This window comes from Brienomyrus brachyistius, chromosome 19 (genome assembly GCF_023856365.1).
Source record: "Brienomyrus brachyistius isolate T26 chromosome 19, BBRACH_0.4, whole genome shotgun sequence".
Taxonomy (NCBI): Eukaryota; Metazoa; Chordata; class Actinopteri; order Osteoglossiformes; family Mormyridae; genus Brienomyrus; species Brienomyrus brachyistius.
The window spans coordinates 3,283,752-3,300,069 of record NC_064551.1 but is presented as its reverse complement, the minus strand read 5'-3'; the positions used below and the strand labels follow the sequence as shown (position 1 = coordinate 3,300,069).

General features: G+C 44.6%; 1 protein-coding gene across 2 annotated transcripts; it reads left to right on the top strand.

Annotated features, from left to right (window-relative positions):
* The first annotated feature begins 705 nt into the window (after nucleotides 1–705).
* dse (dermatan sulfate epimerase) lies at nucleotides 706–15,702 on the top strand. 2 transcript variants are annotated; one of them, XM_048986377.1, is made up of 6 exons: nucleotides 706–1,008; nucleotides 2,846–3,303; nucleotides 6,156–6,409; nucleotides 11,107–11,346; nucleotides 12,747–12,954; nucleotides 13,613–15,702. In XM_048986377.1, exons 2-6 carry the CDS (start codon nucleotides 2,885–2,887, stop codon nucleotides 15,351–15,353), a joined length of 2,862 nt encoding a protein of 953 aa, XP_048842334.1. In that variant the 5' UTR covers nucleotides 706–1,008; nucleotides 2,846–2,884; the 3' UTR covers nucleotides 15,354–15,702. The 2 variants fall into 2 exon arrangements, with proteins under 2 accessions (XP_048842334.1, XP_048842335.1); XM_048986378.1 differs by lacking the exon at nucleotides 706–1,008 and having other exon boundaries at nucleotides 3,165–3,299.
* Nucleotides 15,703–16,318: the final 616 nt, after the last annotated feature.

The following is a 16,318-nucleotide window of genomic DNA, read 5'->3' as shown; positions in this document are numbered from 1 at the left end:
TCACAAATGTTTTCTTTGGTTATTTATTACTTTTTTTTTTTATAAAACATTTTCTACACCCATTTTGCCTTATGTTGTATTAATTGGTTGAATATGTCCTAGAAAATGCAGGGAAATTGTTAAGTGCACCGTTATGTGAAATAAAACAAGAACTGATTCTCCAAATTTGTTATACACAGCCGTCATTGGTGTTCCTTGTGTTCTTTTAAATTGTTTTAAGTATGTAAGTATATTAAGTATTATCTTAAGGAATAATTACTTAGGAATAATTACTTATGTGGCCGTCCAGTGTGCCGTTAATGATGCACTAACACACAAGACGGCCTGTTTAGCCGAGCAGCGATGCCTCGTTTTCCGTCTCATTTGAGAGGAATCAAACCGCCCTGGATCCGTTTTTGTTTATGCTGTTATTCGTAGCGCATTTTTCCCTTACACTGTAAAGCAGGAATTAACAGTATAAATCAGCTCACATTCAAGGAGTGGAACCTCATTTTTAAAAGTGTAATTTTAAGGGTGCGAATTGCGGCCAAGAGCGAGATGGCACTTTGTCCGCTGAGTGACTGCACAGGTATAGGGGCTGTGTGTGCATTGCCATCATTGTCTTTTTAGTGACTTACATTTCTGTAGATACTCACTGATTTGCTTACGCCATTACAAGTTTCATCGTGACATGCAAAGGGGGGAAAATCAGGCTGTTTTAGGGTGATGAAAAAACTTCGGAAGTGAGATAAACGGCTGCTACACGTGATATGCGTGGGGAGAAGTTTTCTGCCGTATCAGCCGTAAATGCTGCGAAGCGCTGACTTACCGCATGTCCCCCCTTAAAAGCCCAGCGCTGCTGACGTGAGCTGCCCGAAGCGCAGACCTTCCTCCGCAGCCTCAGTCTCCGCAACATCTATCGATTCGTGGGGCAAAAATGGGGAAGAAAAGCGCCGATCACGCCTAAAACAAATGGCATAGGGAACGTCTGCATCGCGGTGGCTAATTCAACTGCACAACTTGGTTAAGGTAATGAAAAGTCTATTTGTTTTAGTTAGGATTATGATACAAGCGCTTCTTTGAAGGTTTAGGATGGAGATTATGTTTCAACTGTTAATTGTTGTTAGATATGTAGCCGATGGAAGCTGGTTTATCTAAAAAGCCGTTATTAATTTCTTGGGCGAAAGTAAATAAACAAGGGACCACTTTAGTGTTGCGGTGGTTCAGTTGTATAAACAGCGCATATCTGCAGCACTTTAGTGGTACAAAACGACTCTGTTTAAGAATGAAACACTATTCGGCTTGAAAGATATGGAGTTGTGAGGACTGAAAAACTATTAAAAACGGCAAAGTTTCCAAAGACAAAACTTCAGAAGGAACTTTTCTGCCTATTACACTTGTTGAAATTAAATTGCATTCTTTCGTATTCCGACACAAGCCTTTGTGTGCGTATGGATTTGGTGTTATAGTTGGAGAATATGATACTGAGTTTGCCAAATGCCACACGAATGAACATTAAGGTAGCTAATGTAAATTTTTGACTGTTACGTATATCATGGTCGTACAATCCTAAGGCCTATAAAGTTATTTCACCTTTATTTGGCTTTAAGGGCGTTCATGGAGCCAGGGTGATTGGTGCTTTGGGCGGTCGGTAAGATGCTTAGTTATGGAAGAATATATGACCAGCTGTCTTCGATAGCGGTTACTGGGAGACTCTGAAACCAAGCAAGGTTTTGGTTTAATTGAGGTTTACTGTGTGTCCAGCAGTCAAGAACACACATGCCTGAAAAATGTGAAAGGCAACTGGATCCTGAAAAAAAGACCCCCCCCCCCTCCAAAAAAAAAATTGTCTGTCTTTAGGAAATAATAATCTAAGATTTTCCCTGTTGGAGTATAATAATATAACAATTAATTATTTGTAAGGCAGTAGAAGCACAAAAACCGTTGCTTCTGTTTCATATCTGAAACTCCAGGAAGAACGGAATTTTTTTCCCCCCGCATACATAAATATCAAAGAGTGAGAGGCCAGACCGTGGCAGAAGCACGACGGGGTCTTGCCATCTGTTTTCTTTAAAACTTAAACGAATCAATACTTCTCATATGTGCGCTTCGGATCCACGTCCTGGGACGCGCTACAGCTCGGTGGGGCCGGGTGCCATAGCGGTGCGGCAGAAGCAAAGGTATTCGGTAGCTGAGACGTCTGAGCGATATCCAGGCCAACTTTTATATGAGCATGAATCGGAGTGTTGGAGACTGATGGGCCCTGATGTGTTCGGCGGTGTTGGATGGTTTGGAAGATCCAGGTTCTACATTACAGGTCAGAGTCGGAGGATTTTCGTTGTTACCTGCTTCTTAAATGCAGGGTGAACTCGCTGGATCCATAACAAAAACGACTTCAAAGATCATGGCAAAAATATCATCTCCAAAAGGCAACATCCAGTGGCCTAGAATTCATCCCCATGAGACACGTACAAGTGATGCCAGATTTGGGGTGACAGCACTGGGGCAGCCGTGGTCTGGTGTCCCTGGAGCAGTTATAGGTTAGGGGACCTTTTTCAGGGGCCCACAGACATATGACTGTTCTGTCAAGGGCAGGGTTTGAACTGACAACCTTCTGATCTAAGGCAGAGGCTTAGCCCACCAAGCCCCTGTAAGAGGGGCGGCCTGCTCACTCTCAGGTGCATGTCATGGTTCTCTGAGTGTATAATTCCATCTTTAGCACTATAATGTCTGTCCCGTCATGAATGTTGCACTATAACCTTATTTAATTTCGCTCTCCATTTGTTCATGGCTGAAATGACAAAACTTGACTTGAAAAGCCGGAATAACACATTTAAACGCCGTTCCTCCGCTGTCTTGCTGCCAGCCTGCTGGGAGATGGAGAGCCGCCCTCTCTGATGACAGGATGAGGACGTACATGCGCGGCGCTCCCACGGAGTTCTTCATAAGTCTGCTGTGGGCCGCAGCCACCGGCCCCCTGGAGGCCGTCGATCCCACTGGAGGAATCCCTTTCCTGGGGGGTAGCTATGACGGGCACCCCATGCTGTACTTCGGGCAGGCGGAGGTGGAGAGCCTGCAGCAGGACGCGGCGGGGACACACCGCCTGCTAGCCGGGCGGATCCGCGAGGCGGCTGAAGCCATGCTGGAGCATCCCGAAAACTACCTGCCGCCCTGGAGTCCCGAGGAGTTCAGCGCACGCTGGAACGAGGTCTACGGCAACAACCTGGGCCTGCTGGCCATGTTCTGTCTTCTGTATCCCCACCGCGTCGGCGCCTTGGACCTGGCCCGCGACTACATGGAGAGGATGGCTGCTCAGCCTAGTTGGTATACTTTCTGTCCTTCTACTTTCCCCGCTTTGTGGCTTTTCCCTGTGTCCTTTTACCCCAAGGGGCAATTGTTTCACCTGACGGAAAACGCTCGTAAAAAATGTTCGCCAGTGAACAATATTTTCTGGAAGGTGTTATTCATCGAAATTTGCTATTTGAACATTTTGGAATAATATGCAGTTAAATCAGATGTATATTTAATATTAACATTAAATTTGAGGGTTTATTATTTAATAAAAATGTACATTTCTGCATGTTTCTTTGTCGACATTCACTGCATTTCTGGTAAGGAAGCTATTTTTATCACTTTGATAGGAAATCAGGGCAGAATTGCTTCTGAGTGCCCGTGGCAGGGAAAGGCAGACTGTTTGATGCAGGAAATATGCTATATAGCGTAAGTTTGAAGGCAGAGTTTGACGTTGAATGGGAAATGAAGCGATGTGAACTGAATGTCCTGGATGGTGGGGATGGACATTGTGTGATTTCGGGCTGCCAGGCGTCGGCAGTGAGTGTAATATGTTCACCCTCCGCATGATAGGAAACAATCTCCGTATTTAACTGATTCTGTTGCTCATGTCGGCCCACTTGCGTACAGCAGAGCTATCTTATTATGTTTCTCCAAAAAAGCAAACAATGGTCATACTTGTTTCAGGTCAGTTTCATTATGTTACGTTTCCTCGTCGCTGAGTTTTGCTGGTTGTTGCACTTTTAACTTTCAACAAAAGGGTTCCTTCCCTCTGCTTAGAAGGATTTTATAAAACAATTTGAAATAAGGGTGAGTTATTCATAACATGAGTCCTTCCTTAACTTCTTCGGAAGAACAGATGAAAGTAAAGATTTTGAAAATAGTTGCCCTTTTAAGTTGTATGATATCAGCAGAAAGTCACATATGAAAAGAAAAAGAATCATTTTTAACTAAATTTCTGAACAAAATCATCAGTTTTTCACTTTGGAGACATTTCTACCCCGAAAATCTAACCCTCCCCGAAACAAATGTTATCAAATTTGAACAACAGACACTGTAAGGCTTCTTTTCACTAACAGTTTATTATGGTGTAAGAATCTCACAAGTAACACTTAACGAGGTGACTCGAGTACCGCATTTAAGTTGTCTTTGACCTTAAATTATACAGCCATTGGTTTGTGCACAGTAACCATCTTCCCAGACTGGAACACAGGCTTGTGGTTTGCTGTTGAGTTTCATGTACTGATCCATAAACACGGAGTTATGTGCAGCTTTAAGTATCGTCCATGTGTATTTATTTTAGAGCAAAAGTATTAAAACAGCGCCTGGTGATGAGAAATATGTTCCTTTGCATATCTTGAGCTTTTGACAGAGAGAATGGCTTGAATGTAAAATGTTAGTGAAACAGACAGACAGAGTTGGATCGATACTCTTGGTGGGTAACTATGTAATTGAGCTACATTCACACTAGACTTTCAGTTTGGCCAAAATGTCGTCAAAATTTGGCTGTAAATTTATGTCACACCCATAAATAAAAATATGGGTATAATCATTGTTTATTTGAACATGATTTAATATCTTAGAAAATATAGTTTACTTGATGTTTGCTTATAAAAAAGAACAAGACCACTGTTTGAATTCTGACTGCTTCAGGAAGTAACCGTTTATAAAGTGTGTTGCAAAAAAAAGGTTTTCTTAATGCCCTTCAGAGAGGTGCGCATTGAGACGGAAGAGACGCTCTGCTGAAGAACTTATGTAACTTCTTAAGATATTTATTATGAACAGAATCCATTTTCAATAGTATTCTTTTTATCGCATCTTCTGCTGAGTAGAATTTTTAGTTTAAATATCTATACATTTGTTAATTCCACTAAATCAAAACTAATTCATCTGTACCCGCCAATCTGCAAAATAATGCAGACTAAATTGATTTTAGTGGGAGTTACTCCTGCAGATGAGAGTAGTGGGCGTATCATGGGGCGTGTTGAAAGGTCAATGAAACAATGAAATGTGTCCTCTGCATTTACCCCATATGTGACATCGTAACGTTGCAGGGGGGCAGCTAATTCAGCGCCCAGGGAGCAGAGCAGTGCTTGGGGGTGGTGCCTTGCTCAGGGTATCTCTGTGGTACCTTGCTGGGTGGGGATTCGAACCAGCAGTCTTTCAATTACAAGCGTACTTCCCTAACCATTAGACCACCACTGCCCTCCCCCCCTTGTGGTTAGTGGGTGTGTCTAAATGTAGGCGTGTTGCCAGGAATAGAGAGTTTCAACAAGCACGGGAAATGTCTTATGCTGTATGACGAATATGAAACGGGATTTTACTCACAGATATCAGTTAGTCATAGTCATTGCCTAACATACAGCTCTGGAAAAATATACAGGATTGCAGCTAAATTTTTAGTTTCACTCGTTTCTCAGTTTATGGCTGTGTACCTGTGTAAAGTAAACATATTTCGTGGACTCCAGCCTGGCCTCTTCCTTCTTTATGGGTCTTCAGTCCTGCTTCTTGGACCCTGTCATGAATCGTCCTGTCAGTGCACTTCGCTTTTTTGGTTTCCCATCCTTTTTGAAGGTCACTTGAGGTCATCCTCTGATTTATGAGGCACTGTCGCTTAAGCTGACGGTCATCTCTGGAAGTAGAGAGTTGCTTCTGCCCTCTGCTTGGCTGGTCTTTGGTTATTGCCAGTGTCTCCTGCTTCACCCTGCTCTTGTCTACTGCTGTCTTAGAAACTTTGAGCCTGGAAGCGGTCTGCCTCGCAGTGTAGCCTTCTGCCAGCAGAGTGGTCTGTTAATTTTTTCCAGAGCTGTATATGTCTGGTAAATATCAGGCTTCTTGAAATGACGTTTATTGATATTGACTTTCTTGCTTCCTCTTCCCCGTAGGTTGGTGAAGGATGCACCCTGGGACGAGGTCCCACTAGCCCACTCGCTAGTCGGCTTCGCCACAGCCTATGACTTCCTGTACGAGTACCTGAGCAAGTCGCAGCAGGAGCACTTCCTGCAGGCGATAGGCAACGCCACGCGGTACATGTACGAGAAGTCCTACAGCCGCGGCTGGGGCTTCCAGTATCTGCACAACCACCAGCCGACCAACTGCGTAGCTCTGCTGACGGGCAGCCTGGTGATGATGAACCAGGGTGAGTCTGACGCTGAACTTTAGAAGAAGAAGAATATACCTTTATTGTCACTGTGCAAATACTATATAACAAAAACATCATATATATGTACGTGTGTGTGTCTGTGTGTGTATAAGGGATCACAGCAAAATTTTCAGTTTCTCTTCTCAATATATGGGTCTGTGGATAATATATACATATAAAACCGCAAGCAGCACGCACTTGACTTGATTAGAACCAACATGCAGTGTGGTCTCTCGTGGGTCGAGAGAGACCCACAGATAGCAGTTTGTAAAGCATGTAATGTTGAAATGTCAGAAGGGGTGTATCTGCAAAGACTTCCTCAATGAAGGGATTAATTTATTATGTGAAATCAAAACATCCCGAAGAGGAAAGTCCCTCCCAGCAGACCCACGCCGTCAGTGGTGGACGTTTTTGAAAAGACAAGGAAGTGAGTAAGAACACAGTTAGCCTACCTGTTATTTGGGGTGGTCTCTTGGAGGATCTCGTCGAACGCAGCCTGGATCATTCCTCGTGCACGCTACATTACCCCCCCATCCAAGTAAAGAGCTTTATAATGCGGATCAAGTATAGTCGCGAAGAAGTGCAGGGGGTCCGAGTAGTTCTCAGTAAAATGTGTGTTGACAGACTCTAACAGTGCACTTTTCATTGATTTCATTCGGTGGTCTGTTTCAAGCTCTTTGCTTAGGAGTCGTTATATCTTTCTGCAGTTTTTAAAGCCCGTGTTCTGAATGCAGTCCTAGAGAGCATGTTAAAATGCACTTGACTTCAATGAACTTTGTGTTTTACGAGAGAAGATTAATTTTACAATCTTTCAGCAGTCGGTTATAGGGCTGTATGCTATTCAAGAGTAGGGCCAAGTAAAACATTTTATTTAGAATTTTGTTTTATTTTATATTGTTCATTGTTGGAATGTCAGCATTCAGTGCTAGATAAATATTTTCATAGTTTTGTAATTGATCTATTCTTTGAAGCATGAATATTGATTTACGCAATTGCAATGGCTTGACTTTTAGTGAGGTACGTACACACAGTCCCAGCCATAACGGCAGTGGTACGAAAAATTTGCAAAATAATTTCTTTCGGTGTTACGGTCTTCGGCCATGTCTTTCCTCATTTTCGTTTTTTAGTTTTTACACATAACGTACATATAATGTGTATATGTGTGTGGGTGGCATGGTGGTGCAGTGGTTAGCACTGTTGCCTCACACCTCTGGGACCCGGGTTCGAGTCTCTGCAGGGTTACATGGGTGTGGAGTTTGTATGTTCTCCTCATGTCCTCATGGAGTTTTCTCCAGGTACTCCGGTTTCCCCCCACAGTCCAAACACATGCTGAGCCTAGTTAGAGTTATTAAATTGCCAGTAAAATAATTTTTTCTTTTTTTTTTTCCAAACTGCAGCCTGGCTCTTCCCTGCTTCATTAATGAAGGGCTTCTTCCTTGCTTTATGGGTCTTCAGTCCTAAATCCAGCAGCTGTGTACTTTTGTTGTCTTAGAAACTTTGAGCCTGGAAGCAACCTGCTGCTCAGTGTAGCCTTCTGCCAGCGCAACCAGAAGTAATAAAGCTTTCAGTTGCTTAATGTCATTTTTACATATTTTCATATTTCAAATGCATTTATCTGAATAAATCCGGTGCATAAAGCTGCTTCAGGACTGAAATATAACAGGAATTTCAATTCAGTTTGTCTAAAGTTGTCCTGCTTTGATGCTCCTAGTGGAACAGTTTCTCATTGTAGTCTCCTCCCCCACCCACGCGCCTGCTGTCATGAAATTTTGGAGAGACTGAGTGGGTTCGTGAGGATCTTAGGTACAGCGATGCCTTTCTCTGACCCGTTTTTGACGAAGCATCAAGCCCAGTGCGAAGCAGAAGAACCACAATCTTTTTCTTTCATCTCAGTGCTGATTAGTTCGCATCGCAGCGATATGAGATTCAGACCGAAGAGCGCAGCTGCCGAAAAGATGCAGAAGTGACAGCGAGTTGAATGCAGATCACTGAAAACACTCAGGGTACCTTTTCATGGGGGGGGGGGGGTGTATTAAACAATGGCGGTAAAATGCTGAGTCAGAGGAATCCCTGCCCTCTCGCTTGCGATTCGGTGAGTTTTCCGTAAGCCAAGAAAAATCCACACTTGCCTTCCAGCTGCAGCCTGGCCTCTTACTCCCAAGATGCTGTTCCCAAAAAAATGCAAAAACTAAATTCTTCTTGCATGGCCTTAAAATGTTATTTTGAGACTGAAAGCCTGTGAGTGGTTAGAACAGTCTGAGTGATTTTGACACATTTGTGTTTCATTTGCATGTACATATTTTTTACATTCATAATACATTTATATATTTTATCTAGTTTTGCAGAGCCTATGCATTTTGCTCATTCAGATAAGTTAATTTTAAAAAAGAAAAACGTATTCATGTATTTTCATTAACTATCATATGCCGTTTTTCCCTCATAGCAGTTCCATGCACATCTGCTCGCCTCGCATGTCTTTCTGCATGCGTGTGTAAGCCTGTCTGCTGCACCGGGGTGTCCCACAGGGTCCTGTTACTGCTGGATTTGAGTCACGCATGCGCGCGCATTGAAAGCCAGATACAAAAGTAACTAAAACTAACTAGAAAATCACTAAAACTAAAAACTAAGTAAAAGCAAGCCAGATACCAAAAACATGTATGTTCAGTTCCTGTGAGGGGTTTTGCCGGCGTCAATAAAGACAATTATAGGTAATGAGCTGTTTTCTGAAAATCCAAGCAAATTCATGAGATGGATCTTAACTTTCTATGATTGGTAAGAGTACAGGATTGGCAGACGGTCTAAAGTCTTTTATTACTTGAATACTTTAATAGTTTAACATGGTTGACTCAAATCGGTAGTGCATGTGTGACTCAGATCCACAGTTAACTCGGATCCTGTAGTGACAGGTAGCTCTTCCGTTAAGGTAGCAAAGATGGCTGCCCAGTCAGAGAGAATAGGGCAGCACACGAGAGCCAGATGGCCAAGGGGAACCCCAGAGAGTTACTGGCTGCATCACACGCACTGCTGACTTCAGCTGGAGGCACTGCGCTGTAGGACGGGGCGGCCAGTTCGCCAGCCCCTTACGGGCACTGAGGCTCCACGCAGATGGCTTGATGTGCATGTGTTTGTACCTTTTTACTTAATCTAGTGTGACTGGTCATTCATTGCTTAGGGATGCTGAGGAACTGTCACCCTCCTGCCCACGCTGGAAAGCTCCATTATTTCTTTTCGTGCCGGAGAGAGACTTGGATTGAAGGAACTGAAATATCTTACAGTTCAGTACAGCTGGAATCTTTTTTTTTTCTCCAGAAGAATTCCGTGTTCATATTTTGGTAACGAGGCCGGTTTCTCAGCCACAGTCGGTGTCTGGTACTGATTTTGATCTTGGAATGAATATGGACTGTTGAAACACAGGGCCCCCAGACTACTGCTGTGCTGCTGATTCTAGTTCCTAACGGCCCCCACAAGCCCTTAGTGAGGCAGCAGCGGATAATCCTCCCTGAGGGTAGTTAGGTCCACGGTCCCTTAAAGTAATCACGTCCTTGGTCCCTCCACGATGTGAAGCAGGACAGCTCACTTGTGCCTCATTAGTTGGGATAGATCAGGATAAAATGCCTTATGACTGGGATATGAGTCGGGCGAGAGTGCCTCTGCTTGCATGTGTCCGCCATCCCATCGCCTGCTGGCTCCCCAGGGAGGGGCGATTGGGTGTTTCGCTCTGCTTACCCATGCACTGGCATGGCGGGGCCTTGCAAATGGCTGTAGACCAACCATCTAACGAAGGTTCTACTGTGAAACGGAAGCTCTACTACTTGCTATGGCAACTGCCACTTAGTAGACAGTACAGAAAGCTACAGGGAGCTCGTGGAAAATGAAATATTTTACGAAAACCTTTTTGGAAACGTCTAGGCCTGTCGGAGTGGAGTTGGCGAGCCTGTGTGGTGTGATGGTGTTTGAGCAATTCTCTGTGGTCCTGTTTTGATGATCAGATATGGCTGGTGCACGCCTTCTGAGGTTTGCTGCCTCAAACGAAACACTTGTTGGGTTGTGGGTGAGTGCGACGTGCCCCCACCCTGGGAGGGACCTGAGGAACTGAAGGACATTCATCCGGTACGGCCTGTAGAATGTTTAGAATGTGGGCTACCACTGAGAAGCTTAATTAAACTGAGAAACTCAAACTGGATTCATATACATATAAACTCATATATCCCACGCAACCGTGAACTGCTGAACGTAGTCGACTGAATACGTATAAACTTGTGCGGTATCAGATTTTTCGTACAGCCATACCGTCCAGGGATGATATGCTTTACAGTATTTTGACTGTTTTCTGAAACGGACCTGTTCTGGGTATTTTGAAATCATGACGATAAAATCATGGCGGGGGGGGGGGGGGGGGCATGATAAAATGTAGCTAATTTTGCTGGCAAGATTCTAAAACACTGTGTTACACCCGGAATGCCACAGTCTGCTACATCGCATAGGCCAGTACAGAATATATATGGGTAGCACTGTTCTGTCATTTTCATAATTATATCTCATCTGGAAAGGAATCACATTGACTTAATCTTTGCCAAACTGATGCCAACTTGAAGCCCCCCTCCCCCCCCCCCCCCCCCCAGACCCTGTACAGGTACAGCTGTATAGTATGCCTGCTGTACATTCTTCCATAAAATGTTTCCCATCTCTTCAAGGCTACCTCCAGGATGCCTACCTCTGGACCAAGCAGGCCCTGGTCATCATGGAGAAGTCGCTGGTGCTCCTGCGGGACGTGACAGACGGCTCGCTCTACGAAGGCGTCGCCTACGGGACCTACACCACGCGCTCCCTCTTCCAGTACATGTTCCTGGTGCAGAGGCACTTTGCCATTGGCCACTTCAGCCACCCCTGGCTCCAGAGGCATTTCTCCTTCCTGTACCGGACTGTCCTTCCAGGTGGGTGCTCTGCCCCATGTGTGCTGCTTTGATCTGCTTTCACACCACCGAGTCATATAGTGCCGTATACCTGTGTCTCATTCTCAGCTGTAAGCACTTAATCCATGAAAACCCTTCAACCTCTAAGCTCCCAGACTGAGAAGTAATGACCCCTTTCTCCATGTGCTGGGTTGCCGTCGCTGTGTTTCCTTGGAAGTTTTTGAAAGCTGGGTCTTGCTTCCCGTTTGCATTGGGGAGGGGGAAGTCATCCTGGGGTAGAAGAATTATTTATTTCACAGATGCTTTAATCCAAAGTGACATACAGTTGAAAAACCAGGGTCATACAGATGGTGACGTCACTCTGCTGAGTGTGGGATTCAAACCGGTGACTTTCTGGTCAAAGGCAGGGCCTCCAAACCCACCGAGCCAGATGACATCAGAGGAGAGGAACCAAAAACTCCCAAGTAGGGAAAAAAAAACAGCTCCTGGGGGTCGAAGTTCAACTGCTCAACCCTCCCTGGGCATGCTAACGTTATTGAAAAGAAGAGAGGGCTTGCTTGCTGTAAGCTATGGTCAAGGTCAAGCCATAGTCCTTCAATGTGTCAGTTCTCCACGCCGGCCTGTGCAGGGAGTGAAGGCTCCGCCCACGATGTCGCTGCATTATCATAGCTTGTGTGCATAGATGTGTAGAAGTCTGGGTGCTCTCTGTCTGTTTACACATGGCTCTGTTTGGCTAGTCTGTATAGATGAAGACACTAGTCTGCTAGATGTTGCAGATCAAACTGGCTGATTTTCCCTCTGTTCCACTATAGCCCTGTCGTGGTAACTTGGTGACTATGTTCTAAGAAGCCTTTAGACACTGCAGTGCGGGATAACATGACTCGTAACAGCAACTAGTAACCGATAAATGGTGTGGCTGTAGGAATGAAACCAAAGTAGTGAGAACAGCGTCTCTGGCAGTGCAGACTTCATCTTGATCTGGTTTGTGGGTGATTTGTGTGCTTAAATATTTACTGCAGTTGCTGGGTTAAACAATGCTTTCAGGCCAAACTCTCAATCCCTCAGTTTAAAGAAATTAACAAAAAAGTGTCTTAAAATATTTTGAGCATGAAAGGCAGGGTTGTTAACTAACATAATCATTATGCCACTGATATGAAATCAGTTATAGCATTTTCTTTGATTTAAGGGGTAGACATCACCTGGAGTGCACAGATTGTATACTTTATCTCATTTTAATTTGTAGTGTAAAAATGAATCACCTCAAATTTTTGGACACTTTTCAGCATATTGCTTCATATTAAGCAAACAAATTCTTGTTAACGATGATGATAAATGTTCATTCTTGTCGTGGGAGTATGCAAAATGTCTCTAAGAATGAAATAGTAAGTGGTCTAGAATCCCTCTCGTTTTTTTATCTTCAGGCTTCCAGAGAAGTGTGGCTATTGCCGACTCCAACTACAACTGGTTCTACGGTCCAGAGAGCCAGCTGGTGTTTCTTGACCGCTACGTTATGCGCAATGGAAGCGGGAACTGGCTGGCGGACATCATCCGTCAGAGCCGGGTGGTGGGGGGTCCGGGACAGCCTGGGAAGGGGCAGAGGTGGTGCACACTGCACACGGAGTTCCTTTGGTAAGAGCTCATGCCACAGTTAAGGCTCTGCAAAGCTCACACCAGAACATCTAAATAGAAGCCATCTGTGATGTTTCTCCAAAAAAACAATGTGAAACTGAGCAAACACTAAATAATTGATGGAAGGCTTTCGTCGGCTCAAGCAAAGCTACGTCATGTTGGCAGCTTTGAACGGACCAGAACCGTCCTTGTGGATCTTTTTTTGCTTATGGGTGGGAGTAGGGAGATCACAGGGACAACAGAACGCCTTCAGAGTAAAGAGAAACATTCCACAAGTAAGAACATCACGGCTCAGATGTTCTGATCCAGAATTAAGTTGGTGGGTGGGACTCTAGTCTATCCAAATGAATTGCAGAATACAGACTAATATGTCAGGACACTGGAAATAAGCAACGGTTGAAAGGGACCAACACAAATAACGATGGTCACTCTACCTCCAGCCCTTTTTGCAGTCATTCTAGGTGCAGCTGCACTTGTCAGGCAATAATTGTTGCTGTTTCGGAAGCGTCTAAACAAGAAATTCTCAGATGGTTAGATTTGCTTTAAACCTCGAACATTCAAACAAGGTCCTTCTATGCCTTACTGCAAATCCTCTGTGGCTGCTGTTATGCTGTTACCTTTGGGCAACATCAGTAATGTTTTTCTTTATTTTTTCCAGGTTTAACCCAAACCTGACCTCCACACCTCCTCCTGATTTCGGCACATCACAGCTGCATTATTTTGAAGACTGGGGAGTTGTAACCTACGGAAGTGCACTGCCATCCGGGGTTAACCGGACGTTTCTCTCTTTCAAGTCAGGGAAACTGGGAGGCCGTGCGATATATGACATCGTTCACATGAACAAGTACAAGGACTGGGTCAAAGGCTGGAGGAACTTCAATGCTGGACACGAGCACCCTGACCAGAACTCGTTCACCTTCGCTCCTAATGGCGTTCCCTTCATCACAGAGGCCCTCTATGGACCGAAATACACTTTCCTCAACAATGTGGTGATGTTTTCCCCAGCTGTCTCAGAGAGCTGCTTTCCACCATGGGGGGGGCAGGTGACTGAAGCCTGCAACTCGAAATGGCTGAAATACAAGCATGGATTGGCTGCTGACTCCCATGGCAGGGTGGAGGCAGCCCTGGTGAGACAGGGCATGGTGTTCATCCGAGGGGAAGGCAAAGCTGCCTACAACCCTGACTTGAAGATAAGGAGCTTCCAGAGGAACCTGCTTCTTCTCGGGCCTCAGCTGCTGGTCTTAGTGGATCAGATCTATCTGGAGAGTGATAGCCCGCTGAAGTCCATGAGCACCTTCTTTCACAATACTGATATGCCTTTTGAAGACACACTAAAAGATACTGTGCATGGGGCTTTCATCCGGAACGGGGATGACTTGTACAAAATGTTCTGGATGGATGACACGGGCTACAGCGAAAAGGCGGAACTGGGCTACCGGAGCTATCCTCGAGGATACCCATATAACGGTTCTAACTATGTCAATGTGACTATGCCACTGAGGCAGCCGAACACTAGACGGGCATTTATTTTCTTTGGGCCTGGCGTGGATGTCCAGAGCTTCAGCCTGCGTGGTGATGATCAGCGTGTGGACATCTTTCTGGCCACTGATGAACACACATACACCATCTACCTGCTCACAGGGGAGGTGACCAGCAAGCCTCTCTTTGCCATGGTCCTTGAGGACCACAAGAAGATCATCTTTGCAAAGTCTGCGGCGGTAAAGGAGAGCTCCCCCGCCGAGGTGGACGAGTACGCCAGTCTGGTGGAGGACCACCTGCAACATGCCAAGCCGGTGTTCCAGCAGCTCGAGAGTCAGATACTTGCCCGAGTTCTCAACACTGAGAGCTTTCGCAAGACGGCTGAACGCCTTTTGCAGTCCTCGGGCAGAAAGAAGACAGAATCGATCAGAAAAATCTTCGCCAACAAGAAACGGGGGAAGGCCAAGAACTCTAAGAAGGGAAGTGTCAGCGAGAAGCTTCCGGGTGGCCTGCCGGACATCTTTGCACAGGTCGAGGCAAATGAGAAGAAGGAACGGCAAAAAGCTATAAAACATGTGTATGAAGATAACTCGGAGGAACTGGATGGTGACATTAGGGCCTTCGTGGATTATGTAGACACCCACAAAAACAGGAAAGGGGGCGTAATTAAAGGGCGGAGATATTCTGAAGTCCACATGCTAGCTACACCAAAGAGTGAAGGTTTGTCAAGCTCCTCCTCATACATAAGGCTGTTCCTTATTTTAAACATCGGCACTTTCTTCATATTCTTGGCCGTGCTCTTGACGCGTTTTCAGAAGGCCCAAAATCTGCATACCCAGAAATGTTTCTACGGCATTCTCCTCATCGACAGCTTCATCCTGCTCTGCTTGTACTCCTCCTGTTCACGGGAACAGTGCTGATGTCATTCGTGAGTGGTCTTCCAGTGTCTGTTTGCAGACCTACTGAGATGGTCACATTTGGTGGAACATTCTGCACGCCTCAGCCTGAGCCAAGCCTCCCTGACCCAGGAAACGTGGTTAATTCCAAATAGGAATTGATAGAATACCATGATCAGCCAGATCACCTCTGAGATGATAAGCTTCTGTGGAGCTCTTGAATGCAGTGGGTGTAAATTTTCCCATATGGCTGGACATTCTGCCTCCTGGTGACGCTCTTCACGGCCGGCCACGAAAATTCAGCTTCCATGGAAATCGTGCACAATGTCTGTTTAGAAAATATAAAATGTAAATTTATGAATTTTTTATTGTTAAAACTGAAAATGCAAGCAGAAGAATGCAAATATTCACGGAGTCATGGATCTTGTTTTTAAATTTGTGAATACATTAAAATACTTTCTGTTAATCTAGGCAGAGAAGCTGGCTCCTTCAAACTGCCTTTGTTCTACAGCAATCATCACGACTGCCACCTTAAACTGAAATGCAATTGTGTTCATGTATTTATAGACAAATTTATAGACAAAGTGCCTTCCTATATTGATATATTTATGTCCTGTCATTATAATACCGAATGTTATGTTTTCAGGCTTCAAATTCCACGCAGCATGTAAAGTTGAGTTCCCAGCCTCTTAAACCACTGACACTGACACTGTGATTTAGATGTGATAACTGAAGCCACCTGCCTGAGGTCTTTGCATTCATTATATAGTCGGTTACATTTCTTTAAAATTTACATGTGAATAAAGCAAGAGAAGGGCAGCGTAGAGGAAAAATTCCCCCAATAATTCTTTTTTCCAAGCAGCTGTTTCCAAAGCATTGCATGAATACACACCGTTCATAGTATGTCAATAAAATAAATATTGTCAGTATGAATTTATCTAGAAGAAATCATTACTAAGTCACATACTAATGAATAACAAAATGTCAGA